The 13,000-nt window shown below is 43.7% G+C and overlaps 1 protein-coding gene across 7 annotated transcripts in view; it reads left to right on the top strand.

Moving 5' to 3' along the window:
* R3HDM2 (R3H domain containing 2) overlaps nt 1-11,726 on the top strand; it is a 199,947-nt gene extending 188,221 nt beyond the window's left edge. For all 7 annotated transcript variants that reach the window (XM_081934635.1, XM_081934639.1, XM_081934637.1 and 4 more), the window contains 5 exons: nt 3,406-3,575; nt 3,693-3,840; nt 5,744-5,844; nt 7,338-7,422; nt 10,892-11,726. In XM_081934635.1, coding sequence (XP_081790761.1) covers nt 3,406-3,575; nt 3,693-3,840; nt 5,744-5,844; nt 7,338-7,422; nt 10,892-11,232 — 845 coding nt within the window. In that variant the 3' untranslated portion in view covers nt 11,233-11,726. The remainder of the gene's footprint in view (nt 1-3,405; nt 3,576-3,692; nt 3,841-5,743; nt 5,845-7,337; nt 7,423-10,891) is intronic.
* The last annotated feature ends 1,274 nt before the right edge of the window (nt 11,727-13,000 follow it).

The following is a 13,000-nucleotide window of genomic DNA, read 5'->3' as shown; positions in this document are numbered from 1 at the left end:
GTATACAAGGAGGAGGTAGGCTGATAGCTAAAAAACAATTAAAAAGTCACAATATTTAAAAATCCCAATAAATAAATTCAATTGAATTACACTAATAAAAACCCGTCAGGAGCGATATAGTTAGATCATGGTTGAGCCAGGCCAGCTACTTGGAATAGGTGGGTCTTGAGCTTAACTCGGAAGGAACGGAGGTCAGACGTAGTCCTAATATCCGGAGGGAGGTCATTCCACAGGGCTGGGCCCGCCACAGAGAAGGCTCTACTCCTAGGTGCCGCCCCTCGACACTGTCTGGTGGACGGCACCTGGAGGAGTCCCTCTCTGTGCGAGCGAATTGGTCGCAGGGATGTATGGGAAAGAATACGATCCCGCAAGTAACTAGGTCCTGAGCCATGGAGCGCTTTAAAGATAGTTATCAAAACCTTGAAACGCACCCGATAGACCACAGGAAGCCAGTGCAGCTCACGCAGGAAAGGTGTCACATGGGAGTACCTAGTACTCCCCATAATTACCCGCGTGGCTGCGTTCTGGACCAGCTGTAGCCTCCGGGTGCATTTCAAGGGGAGCCCCATGTAGAGAGCGTTACAGTAGTCCAGGCGGGACGTCACCAGGGCGTGAGTGACTGTGCGTAGGGCCTTCCGGTCCAGTAGGGGGCGCAATTGGCGCACCAGGCGAACCTGGTGGAACGCCCCCCTTGCCACGGCTGTCACATGGTCATCCATGGACAGCCGGGCATCCAGGAGGACGCCCAAATTGCGCGCCCGCTCCACGGGAGCAAGTTGAATGCCCCCGATGGCCAAGGATGGAATTAATTGGCTGAACCGGGGAGCCGGTACCCACAGCCACTCCGTCTTGGAGGGGTTGAGTTTGAGTCGGTTGTCATCCATCCAGACCCGTACGGCCTCCACACACCGGGACATCACTTTGACGGCCACGTTGGGGTGGTTCGGGGTGGAAATGTACAGCTGAGTATCATCAGCGTACAGATGATATCCCACCCCAAAACCATGGATGATCAAGTTCTGGAGGCCATGTGAGAGTACACCCCATTCTGGCATGGCCCCCACAGCCTCCCAAAATTGCACAAGAACAGGTCATACTTTCGAGAATACTTATTGAGTGTCGGGTGAATGCTGACATGCCACTCAAATGTCATGGCGAGTCTTTTAACAAGCATGTCACAGGCTTGTCATCACTGATCTGGAAACTTTGCTATATCCAGTGCTGAGTTCCTGTCTCTCTTCCTCTTTTCTCATATTTGAAATAAGTGTTGATTAATGTGGTATTATATGGCTACTGCTGCCCATGATAACTCTAGAGTCAAAGCAGGCGTAGCTCATTTCTTCCCGAGTAGACCGTATTCCTAAGACTGGAAGCATTTTAGGGAAGCAAACACACATGAGTTTTTGTCTTCACACTTACCATACGCCAGGGGTCGTCAACCTTAAACACTCAAAGAGCCACAAAGGTCCTAACTGAAAGCCCCCCCATTCAATTCTGGAGCCGACTGGAAGTCCGGTTCCCCCACCACAGAGTCTCCTCCTAGGGCAGCATCCTTTTTCCTCTACCTGTGCTAACCGAAAGCCCTATCAATTGTGGAGCTGACAGGAAAACCCAGCCCTTGCCATAGTCTCTCCTCCTAGCATGCCGTCCTTCCCCCTCCCAACCAGAAGCTACTCTCAAAATGGTGGCGCCAATCGGCGACAGGGAGCCACAGCAGAGGGATGAAAGAGCCACATGCGGCTCCAGAGCTGCAGGTTGCCGACCCCTCTCATAGGCAAACTGAAATCAAAGACTGGCATCCAAAGGGAAAAATTTATCTATTCTCTTCACAGCCGTTGGTTTTTGACTAAGAGCCATGTGCTTCCTAGCCTGTCCAATCTTACCTGTGTACCGTTCCCAGCATAGCACCCTTCAGATATTTTACAGCTCTTCCAGCTTAATTAGCATTCTGGAAGTTGAATCATGGCAGCTGGACTTCTTTTCTTTTTCAGTTTGAAATATTTCTTTATCAGCCTATTCAGATTAGGTGAGAAATGAAACCATCCTGGAGGACCAACTTGCTCAGACTGCAATGCAACATTTCAGACAAAAAAAAAGAAAAGAAATCTGGTTGCCGTGATTCAAACTTCCAGACAACTCTACTGGTTGATTGAGAATCTTCATTGATGTTTTAACTACCTGTGCTGCCTTGCTGTGGACCAGAAATGGTGTTGTGGAGCAGCTGCCAGTTGGGATAAAGTCCAATGCTTCCTGGTTGCTGGCCTAGGATCAGCTGGGTCCCTAGACCTCCTTGGAGGTAGTTTGGATGTTTTCTGATGTGGTTGCAGGCTGAGATTTGGGGTACAAATGCCCTGGTGGTCCTCTCCAATGGGGATGGGGAGAGTGCCATCCTGCTGCTTTTGCTTTTGGCCAATCACAGATTTGGGAAAACCCCTCATTCTGTTGAGGTTGATGTTCCTTGAAAATATCTGCATCCCTTTTTTTATATGGATAAGAAGGTTTGGAGAGGAGACCTCCAAAGGTTCAGAAGTTGCCTTCAGAAGTTGTGGGTGCTTCATCACTGGGGTTTTTAAAGAAGAGACTGGACAGTCACCTATCTGAAATGGTGTAGGGTCTCCTGCGTGAGCGGGGGGCTGGACTAAAAGACCTCAAAGGTCCCTTCCAGCTCTATTCTGATTGATTGGATTGATAGTATTGTTTTTGAAAATGCTGGCAGTTGCAGTCACAGCGTGTACCAGAGGGGGGCACAACAGGTTAAGGAAGATTGGTCTGCTACGGCAGTTGACCAGTCTGGTTTATTGCTCATTGTTCTAATTGAAATGCTTTTCTAAAAGGTTTAATGTACATTCATTCATTTAATGTACTTAATAGTACACTATGCCTCACACCTTTTAGAACGTTGCTTTTTTCCCCCTCATGCTTTCAACATTTATTTAATCAGATTTCTGAGAATAAATAATTTATTTCAAATAATTTATTTTATTGCTAATGTAGTTCGACCATGTAAATTCATAAGCTGATGAAATGCTAGCATAGGTGGTCTCTGAGTTAAGCCAATTTACATGTGTTTAAACTGCATCAAGGAACATAAAACACGACTCACCATTTTAGCCCTTGCAGAAAAAGCGGGACATCCTTTGCATACATGGAGGAAGCTACCTGTCATTTTGTGCATATGCAAATATGGCAGGCAAACTCTGGGAAAATGGACTTTCTCAAGCGGTCCAGGAAGGAAATGGTGCCATAAGTCAGGAATTGCCTCTGTTAAAAATCGATTCCCATGACGTTTCTCTTGTGACCACATCATCTCCAAGGAGAGAAGAGGCTGGAAAAGAGACCAAGAAGGTTGATGGCTTGACACGATGTCCAGAATACTCTGATCGTTTCCCCCCTTTCTCCTCTTAGGGGTGTCTCCGGCAGGGCCTGGCGTTGTGGTCATGCAGCTCAATGTGCCCAATGGCCCCCAGCCTCCTCAGAATTCATCCATGGTGCAGTGGAACCACTGCAAGTACTACAGTTTAGACCAGCGAAGTCAGAAGCCTGGTGACATCTATAACCCAGACACCAGCGCTCAGGTAAGGCGAAGGGGAAGGGGGCCTGGTGGAACAGGGAGAAAAGATTCAGTTGTCAGTAGTTTTGCTAATTGCCAGCCTGTACGACTAACCTTTTGACTCCCCCCCCTCTGTTTCTAGGCCAGCAGCACCCAGCTGAATAGCCCTATTACATCGCCCACACAGTCCCCTGCACCATCACCCGTTACCAGCCTCAACAGTGTCTGCACAGGTCTCAGTCCCCTTCCGGTGCTCACACAGTTCCCCCGGCCTGTGGGCCCAGCACAAGGTAACAAAGATAGTGGGGTTTATCATAATGAACAATGGAAAATTAGTCAATATGTTTATATTAGAATAAAGGGCGATTCCATACCAGTGACTTTGGTCTTCCGGACCTGAGCTTCTTGCTTGGTGTCCTATTCACCAACTTGTCAGTAGCAGCGTGGGTTATACTCGACTTAAGGCCACAATTGAGCTCCAGATTTCTGATGTTAAGTGAGACATTTGTTAAGTGAGTTTTGCCCCCATCTCACAACCTTTCTTGCAGCCGTGGCAAGGGGGGCGTTCCACCAGGTTCGCCTGGTGCGCCAATTGCGCCCCCTACTGGACCGGGATGCCTTACGCACAGTCACTCATGCGCTGGTGACGTCTCGCCTAGACTACTGTAATGCTTTCTACATGGGGCTTCCCTTGGGACACGCCCAGAGACTGCAGCTAGTCCAGAACGCGGCCGCGCGGGTTGTTATGGGAAGTTCTAGATATTCCCACGTAACACCACTCCTGCGCGAGCTGCACTGGCTGCCTGTGGTTTTTCGGGTGCGTTTCAAGGTCTTGATTACTATATTTAAAGCGCTCCATGGTACAGGACCTAGTTACTTGCGGGATCACATCCTCCCACATACATCCCTGCGGCCAATCCGCTCTCACAGGGAGGGCCTTCTCCAGGTGCCGTCCACCAGGCAATGCCAGCGGGCGGCGCCAAGGAATAGGGCCTTCTCTGTGATGGGCCCAACCCTCTGGAATGACCTCCCCCCCGACATTAGAACCACCACGGACTTCCGCTCCTTCCGACAAAAATTGAAGACTCACCTGTTTCGATTAGCTGGCCTGGCATAATTTTAATTGTTACAACTTCTACCTCCTGGAAGTATACTCTCAACTGGTTATTTTAAGGGTAGTATTTTAAATTTAATTGATTTTAGGGCTCTTAGAGCCATAGTTTATTCTTCTATACAGTTCTTTTAATTTTTAACCTCCTCCATGTGTATATGTATATTTATATTTATATTTATATTTATATTGTATTTATTACCTGTTATGTGTTGTGTGAACTGTACGCCGCCCCGAGTCCCTTTTTGGGAGAGGGGGCGGTTTAGAAATGCGAAGAATAAATAAATAAATAAATAAATAGATGTTAAGCAAATCACTGCAGTCGTTAAATTAAGGTTGTTAAGTGAATCTGGCTTGCCCATTAACTTTGTTTGTCAGAAGGTCACAAAAGGTGATCACATGACTCCGAGATGCTGTGGCCGTCATAAATATGAGTCAGTTGCCACAGGTCTGAACTTTGGTCACATGACCATGGAGATACTCCCAATGGTCGTAAGTGTGAAAAACAGTCATAAGTCACTTTTTTCACTGCCATTGTAACTTTGAACGGTCACTAAATGAACTGCTGTAAGTCGAGAACTACCTGTAGTGTCTTTACAGTTTCAGATTAAAGTAGCTTCACTACAAATTGCAACACCCAGCCATTAGAAAACCACAGAGCAGTTCTCCATGGTTTTACGCTATGATGCTGAACAGTCCCAATATTCTCTGATATTCTTCGAGCTTCAAATGAAAGCAATCTAAATACTTCTACCTGAATATTTGCCTAATTAAGGACATTTTACCAGTAAATGGGTATGTTTTCAACTGTTTGCCCATTGATTTATGAAGAAGTGAAGATCCCTCTTAATAAAGAAGAGAAGATTGATTAAGATCCCACCAGTATGCCCACTCTTCCTCAGTCAGATACATTTCTAAACAGCTGAAATATCAGGAGATCACTAAATTTCACTTAGAAAAGATTGTCGACCTTTGATTGCTATACTCTCTGTGTCCTCTCTCCCACCCTTATTTATGATACAAAAAGAGAGTCGGGGGGGAGGGCATCAATTAACTTTTCTTGGTCTCTTTTCCCTCCCCAGGTGATGGGCGCTATTCCTTGCTGGGCCAGCCACTGCAGTACAATCTCTCCATTTGCCCCCCACCTCTCTTGCACAACCAGTCCAGCTATACAGCACACCAGGTGAGTGGAGACAGGACTGGAGGCCACAAGAAACGTTTCTCAGCGGAGTGGTCAAAATTTAAGAGGGTCTTTTTCCCTTTAAGAGATTAGTCATAGGCTTTTTTGACGTTAGATGAGCCTTGATGGTGCAGCGGTTAGAATGCAGTATTGCAGGCTAATTCTGCCGACTGCCGACAGTTCAATTCTCATCAGCTCAAGGTTGACTCAGCCTTCCATCCTTCCGAGGTCGGTAAAATGAGGACCCAGATTGTTGGGGGCAATATGCTGCATCTGTAAACTGCTTAGAGAGGGCTGTAAAGCATTTTGAAGCAGTATATAAGCCTTAATGCTATTGCTAATGCTATCAACCAGTTTTTCCCAGCACAATTCTTTTAAGTGTCAGGTTCCGAAGGGATAATGAAACCAGCCAAACACAGAAACAGTTTGAAATGCAGTTTGTATTCTTCCTCCGGCACGAACTGACCAACAAAGCACGAAGGCAATGAATAAATTGTCAGAGCTGCCACCCTGTGCTTCCCCACCACCTTTTATAGCTACATTGGTAATTAAGATAAGCCGCACCCCATGCGTGCGCACACCCATCACCTTGTAACCCAGAGCGAAACCACCCGGCAATTAATCATGGATTGTTAGCATGAATTTCTTCAGTTTGTGTAGGTGGGACGGTGAGTCTTGGCAGCTGGCCCAGTCTTCTCCCCCCTGAATGGCAGCTCCAGGGCTCTGAGCTGGCCGGACCTGACATTAAGATTCTTTCCCTTTTTTCAAAAATAGGAAGCAGTCATGGCACAGCAGCAAGCAATCATCCTGTAATCTTTGCTTCCAAGAATTGTTCTGGGCTCCACATTGCCCTATAGACCTTCCTCAAAAATAAAAAACTTGATAATTGCGGCACAATATTTTAATATGGACCTGTGACTGCCACTTCCTGCTAGCTCAAGAGATAAAGAGAATGGCTGCTGAGTGTAGTATGTATCTGGCAAGTGGGTGAAAACATTCTCTCTCTCTTAGCCTCCATACACTGTCAAAACTCCTGGTGTACTCGTAACAAGACAAAAAGATGATGGGTCTGATTTTGTCAGAACAGAGACCAAAGTAAGTCAGAGGACTTACTTCATGTTGAAAAATGAGTAGATAATACAGAACTTAGATGTTAAATAAGCACAAGTGAAACATTTCCATACATTCTGTTTTGTAATTTGCTGTGTTTGTGGCTATTAGTGACAATGGTGAAGGCTCGGTAAGACCTTTGTGCCCTTTAAAATTCACCTTCTTTAGTAGTGGGGGTTAAAGTGTGCACAATGCCAAATCTCCCATCCAAGCCTGCTAAACTTCATTTAGCATAATTGCTCCTTCTCAGACTTGGTTTGGTTTGACCCATTGGTTAAAGATTAAACAGTAGCACTGGCGGCTCCTGCAATGAATTCCAGCATAAAAACGTGAAGGATAACGTATTTGTGTATCTGTGTTACTATTCCTTTGTTCTTCCATCACAGGCACAAACAGGGATGAAGCATGGCAACCGAAGTAAGAAGCAAGCTCTCAAGTCAGCATCCACAGATCTTGGGACAAGTGATGTAGGTAAGTGACACCTCCCCAGTCCCATTATAATAGCCTTCTAGAACTAGAGCATCCCAGCTCCAAGAATTCCTAGTCAGCATGGCCAGATTTAAGCTCTACTTCGAAGGATCAACTTGATGTAGGCTTATCCTCTGCCAAGATGCCAGGGCTACTTGGTCATGGGGATCTGTTATCTTACTTATCTTACTTTGACCAGAGCTTAGACTCCAAATTCATGAGTGATTATATCTTTGGGTTTGGTAACAATAAACTGGTATTTTATGCAGGAAGTCCTCGACTTACAATACTTCATTTAGTGACCATTCAAAGTTACAACACACTGGAAAAAAGTGACTTACGACCGTTTACACTTAGGATTGTTGCGGCATCCCCATGGTCATGTGATCAAAATTCAGATCCTTGGCAAGTGATTCATATTTACGACAGTTGCGGTATCCCGGGGTCATGTGATCCCCATTGGCGACCTAATAAGCCAAGTCAATGGGGAAGCCAGATTCACTTAATAACTCTGTTACTAACTTAACAGAGTTTTTTAATATGACTGTACACCGCCCCGAGTCCTGTTTAGGAAAGGGTGCGGTCTATAAATTAAAGTATTATTATTATTATTATTATTATTATTATTATTATTATTATTATTATTATTATTATTATTATTATTTGCAGTGATTCACTTAGCAAATGTGGCAAGAAAGGTCATTAAATGGGGCAAAATTCACTTAACAAACATCTTGTTTAGCAACAAAATTTGGGCTCAGTTGTGGTCATAAGTCAAGGAGTTACCTGTTCTACACTTTGAATCTGAAGCTGTAGATGTTGCCCCAGGATATTTGATTCATTCCGTTGCTATTGATAATTTTTGTTGGGCCTTCTCATCAACAAATGTCCCAGGTATCCACTCCTGGGTGAATCCTAACAGACTTGCCTGATAGCAACAGCAAATAGCAAAACCATTACTGTCAGTGCCAAGGGGCTAGAAGTATTGGCATCTCACAGTGCTTCAAACATAGTGCCACTATTTCCTCAAGCTTCCTAAAAATGTCTAATAGAGCCAGCCCTTTTCATAATTTATCTATTTTACACTCTTTTCTCTCTTATCAATACTGGGTTTATAGATATACAGTCTATTCCTTTTCCTCTGCAAATATCTTTTTAAAAAAAGAATAATGCTGACTTTTAAGAAGTTTGCTGTGTGAAACTGACCATTCAGGAGTCTTTGTTCATTCTTGGGAAATAGTAAGCAAATTTGATTTGTGCAAGGCAGGCTAAGAAGCCAAAAAAAGTTCCCATCTCAGTCATTGAGGAGGGGCCCTGAAAATTCCCCCATAAACAAATTAGAGCTGTTCCTTTAAGCCGTTCTGTTTGCACTCTCCAATGGAAAATTGCTTGGTGCTATATTTGTTACGTACCTGTTTAATATTAGTAAAGAATCCCGCCTGCTAGGACCCAGCACTCCTACTCACTGGAAACTGGAACTGCTATAATGCTTGCATACTTGAGGCACACACATTCAAATGTACTGCCAAGCAAATAGTCAGAAGGACTAATTCCCCGAGCACAGAACCCTTCTGAAAAATGATTCAGTATACATAAAGTTGACTGTAGGAAATATCCTTTTTCCCAGCAGAGCCTTATATTTAGGTATATGGAGGAATATAGATTAGATGCAGATAAAAATGTATACCCGCTCCATCATCCTCTCATATTAATTTCCAATTTGGTAGGTTTTTTTTTTAATGAGCAGTCTATGAGAAAGGGATTTTTGGGGAGGTGGTATTTCTTTTTTGAATACATTTGGGGAATTGTATTTAAAGTGGGGTGATTAGAAACATCCCACCAAACTACATTTCCCAGAATTGTTTAGGAAACTGTCACATTTATATAGCCTGCATACTGTAAATCCCAGAATTTTCCTATCATTTTTTTCACCAATCTATAACACTATGATTTACCTCTGTAATACAGGTAGTTCTCAACTTACAACAGTTCCTTTAATGGCCATTCAAAGTTACAACAGCAGTGAGAAAAAAGATTTTCAATACTTGCAGCTTCCCCATGGTTATGTGATCAAAATTCAGGCATTTGGCAGCTGACTCATATTTATGACGATTGCAGCGTCCCGGGGTCATGTGACCATCTTTTGTGACCTTTCTGACAAAGAAAGTCAATGGGGAAGCCAGTTTCACTTAACAGCCATGTTACTAGCTTTGATAAGAAAGGTCGTAAAATGAGGCAAATGTCTCATTTAGCAACAAAAAAATGGTGGCTCAATTGTGGTCTTACGTAGAGGATTGCCTGCAAAATATTCTTTGGAAGACATTTTTTTTTCATTTTTTCTCCCTTTTTTTCTTTAAAATTCTGTGTATAGTGCCCTTCAAAACCAGATTTTGCTAGATGGTTTGCTGTACATTTGTAATATCAAATATAATTAAATGATAATTAAGTCATACAATAAAATAAAAAGCAGCAGTTAGATACTTAAAAACATTATTGCAGCATTGAATTTACATAATGATAGATTAAGAGACCCATAAACTATAACCGTCTTTGCCTCGTACTGAAAAGATAGTTAAAGCTGGCACCAGATGTATCTCAGAAAGGATGCTGAGTCACAGAGACTACCAGGGTAATATGAATGGCCATTCACATGCGTATTAGAACATGTTCATGGTATGTTTAGTGTACTGGTAAATAGGAATTCATTACCAATCAGCACCCAGCAGGATTTGATTAGAAACCAACTTTTTCTGCATTGGATCTCATGCTTTCAGATAGAAAACTAGAATGATTTTGTATCGTTTCTGGGGGGGAAACCCCAAAAACCTCATTACGTTCTTATGTTTTGCCATGGTTGGCTATCCCTGCTAATGTCTAATACAATGAAACCGATGGAGAGGAAACTGACTGAGATGTGGAATAGTTTCCCAAAAGAGGGAAGTTGGTGTAGCATTTTGCAGACATTGCTGAGGGACCGACTCACTGATAACCAAAGCCTGGCGAAAGCAATTTGATATGTGGAGATACACATCCTACACTGCGGGGGGGGGAGGGGAATATTTCATTTAAACAGGCTGCACTTTAGTAGTGTAGTGAAGGAGATCCTCAGCCTTGCTTGCTTGACTTAGGGAACAGGTGTTGATTGTCCCAAAGGAGGTAATAACAGATGTTAGTCTTTTGCTTTCAACAGAGTGGGGACTTCTAAAACTAACCTTCCTATGATACTTAGGTTCTGTTTCGAAGGCCAGTAGCCAAAACCTCTAAAAGGCAAGAATTCAGGCGATGGGAGAGCATTGGCCTAGGAGAGTTAGGTCTCCAAGTCAGAAGTCTAGAAAATTATTAACTTATGAAAGCTGAAGTCCCCTCATGTTTTGCTTACAGCCTCTTGCTTCCCCCCCCCCCACTTCCTCAGAGGAGGATACTAATCATATTTCTCTTCCTTCTTCTTTGCTCCGGTTGCCTCTTCCGACAGTGTTGGGCCGTATCTTGGAAGTTACCGACCTGCCCGAAGGAATCACACGTACCGAAGCTGACAAGCTCTTCACCCAGTTAGCCATGTCTGGTGCCAAAATCCAGTGGCTGAAAGAAACTCAGGGGCGTCCTGGGGGCGGGGGCGACAATAACCACGGGACTGCGGAGAACGGCAGGCATTCTGACCTTGCTGCCTTATACACCATCGTGGCCGTCTTCCCCAGCCCTTTGGCAGCCCAAAACGCATCCCTGCATCTCAACAACTCTCTTAACTGCTTCAAGTTGCGTATGGCCAAAAAGAACTACGACCTGCGTGTGCTGGAGCGGGCCAGCTCCCAATAGGGGCAGACAGAGGGGCGGGGAGGGGGAGGGCAACAAGCACATTGGACTGGCCTCTCCAGCCTCACCCCCCCCCCAACGGCCCCTTGACCAGCCTCCTTTAGTTCCACATGCGCCTCCCCGTCTTTCTTCCCTCCCCCCCCCTTTTTTTTTAAATTTGGGTGGTAGAGGGGGTAATTTCCTGGAGATATTTATATGGACAAAATGAAGAGAAAGAGACATTGATTTGTTTTTGTTTTGTTTGGGGGGGGGCTTCTGTTTTTTTTTTTTATTATTATTATTTTTGTGTGGAGGAACATGTCCTGCCCTTTGCCCCCTCTCCGGAACACGTGTATATTGTTTTGTTCAGCGTTGTGCCGCGGTACGGAGCCGTATTTAATTGCACATAACAGATGTTGGCTGGGTATATTCACTGTACATTTTATTTAATCTGGGTTTATTATTATTAATATTATTATTTGGTTTTTAAATATAAAAGAATCGTCTGTCACTTTAAAGCTGTTTCTTGCCTACCTCTCTTTCGCAAACTGAATGTTGGGAAACCCATCACAAGCAAGTAGTGTTGACCAATTTTTCATCCCAGGCTTATAACATTAGGAATCAGAGCCGAAATATTATATTTGGCCTTTTGGGGGTCGAGGTGAGGGAGGGCAGAAGGTAAGGTTAGCTATGACCTTAAACCAGAGCCTGTTTGAACCTTATGCAGACAGTTTTGTCCAGTAGTTAAGCCACCAGGCTAGAAACTAGCAGAACATGAGTTCAAGTCCCACCTTAGCCATGAAAGCCGGCTGGGTGACTTTGAGACAGTTGTTCTCTCTCAGCCCAACCTGCCTCACAAGGTGGTGGTTGTGAGGAAAATAGGAAGAGAAGGAAGATGTGTTTGGATATGATCGCCGCCCAGAGTTATTTGTAAAAATAATAAGGTGGTAAATAAATTAAATTAATAATAATAAAATCAATGTAATAAGTTGGCACCGAACTCTTGGATACCTGAGAAGCAAGTAGTTCGAATCTGTGCTTTTATCTCTACACAAAGGTCAGGTAAGATGCCCTTTGGAGATGCTTCCTTCCTCCTCCTCCTCCTCCTCCTCCTCCTCCTCCTCCTCCTCCTCCTCCTCCTCCTCCTCCTCCTCACTGCACTTTAATTCAGAGGAATTACAAACAGAATTGCATACAAAAGGGACACAACAGTTAAGATCATAGAGTTTTTACAATGTTTTATTATATAATCCTAGTTTGTATTACGTGAAAAAATAAGGTACTTGTAAAACTAGTCAATTTTTTTTTCTCCTCTTAGCCACAGCAGCAGAGATGTGTGTAAGCGCATTTTGTGTGTGTATGTGTAGCACTAAGTCAACACTCCCTTTGGGTCCTATTTTAGTTTATGTTAGATTTAATTGCCCATTGTATTTTGCCCCCAGAGCCTTAGATGAAAATTTTAGCCTAATACATTACAGTGCAATAAATTACAATTTTAGATTTGCATCAATCATTTACTTTCAGTTGGAATTTACTCTGATCAAAAAACTTCCCCATGATCTTCAAATATGAATATCCAGACATGTTGTAGATGTTTTGCTTCTGATGTTTAGTTATACAGTTATTTCTTGATTTAATAACTGGTAATTTGGTAATTGCTACAAGATGATCGGTTTTTACAGTCCATTATTTTAACACTGTGAGGAAAAAGAACACTCCTGTTCATATATTCTTTGACTCTACACCTATGCTCCTGTACGCCTATATTCTTATTAGAGGCCCAGCCCAACAC

This window comes from Natrix helvetica (genome assembly GCF_964273705.1).
Source record: "Natrix helvetica genome assembly, chromosome: 1".
Lineage (NCBI taxonomy): Eukaryota > Metazoa > Chordata > Lepidosauria > Squamata > Natricidae > Natrix > Natrix helvetica.
The sequence above is the reverse complement of the archived record's forward strand: the minus strand, read 5'-3'. Positions and strand labels throughout refer to the sequence as shown.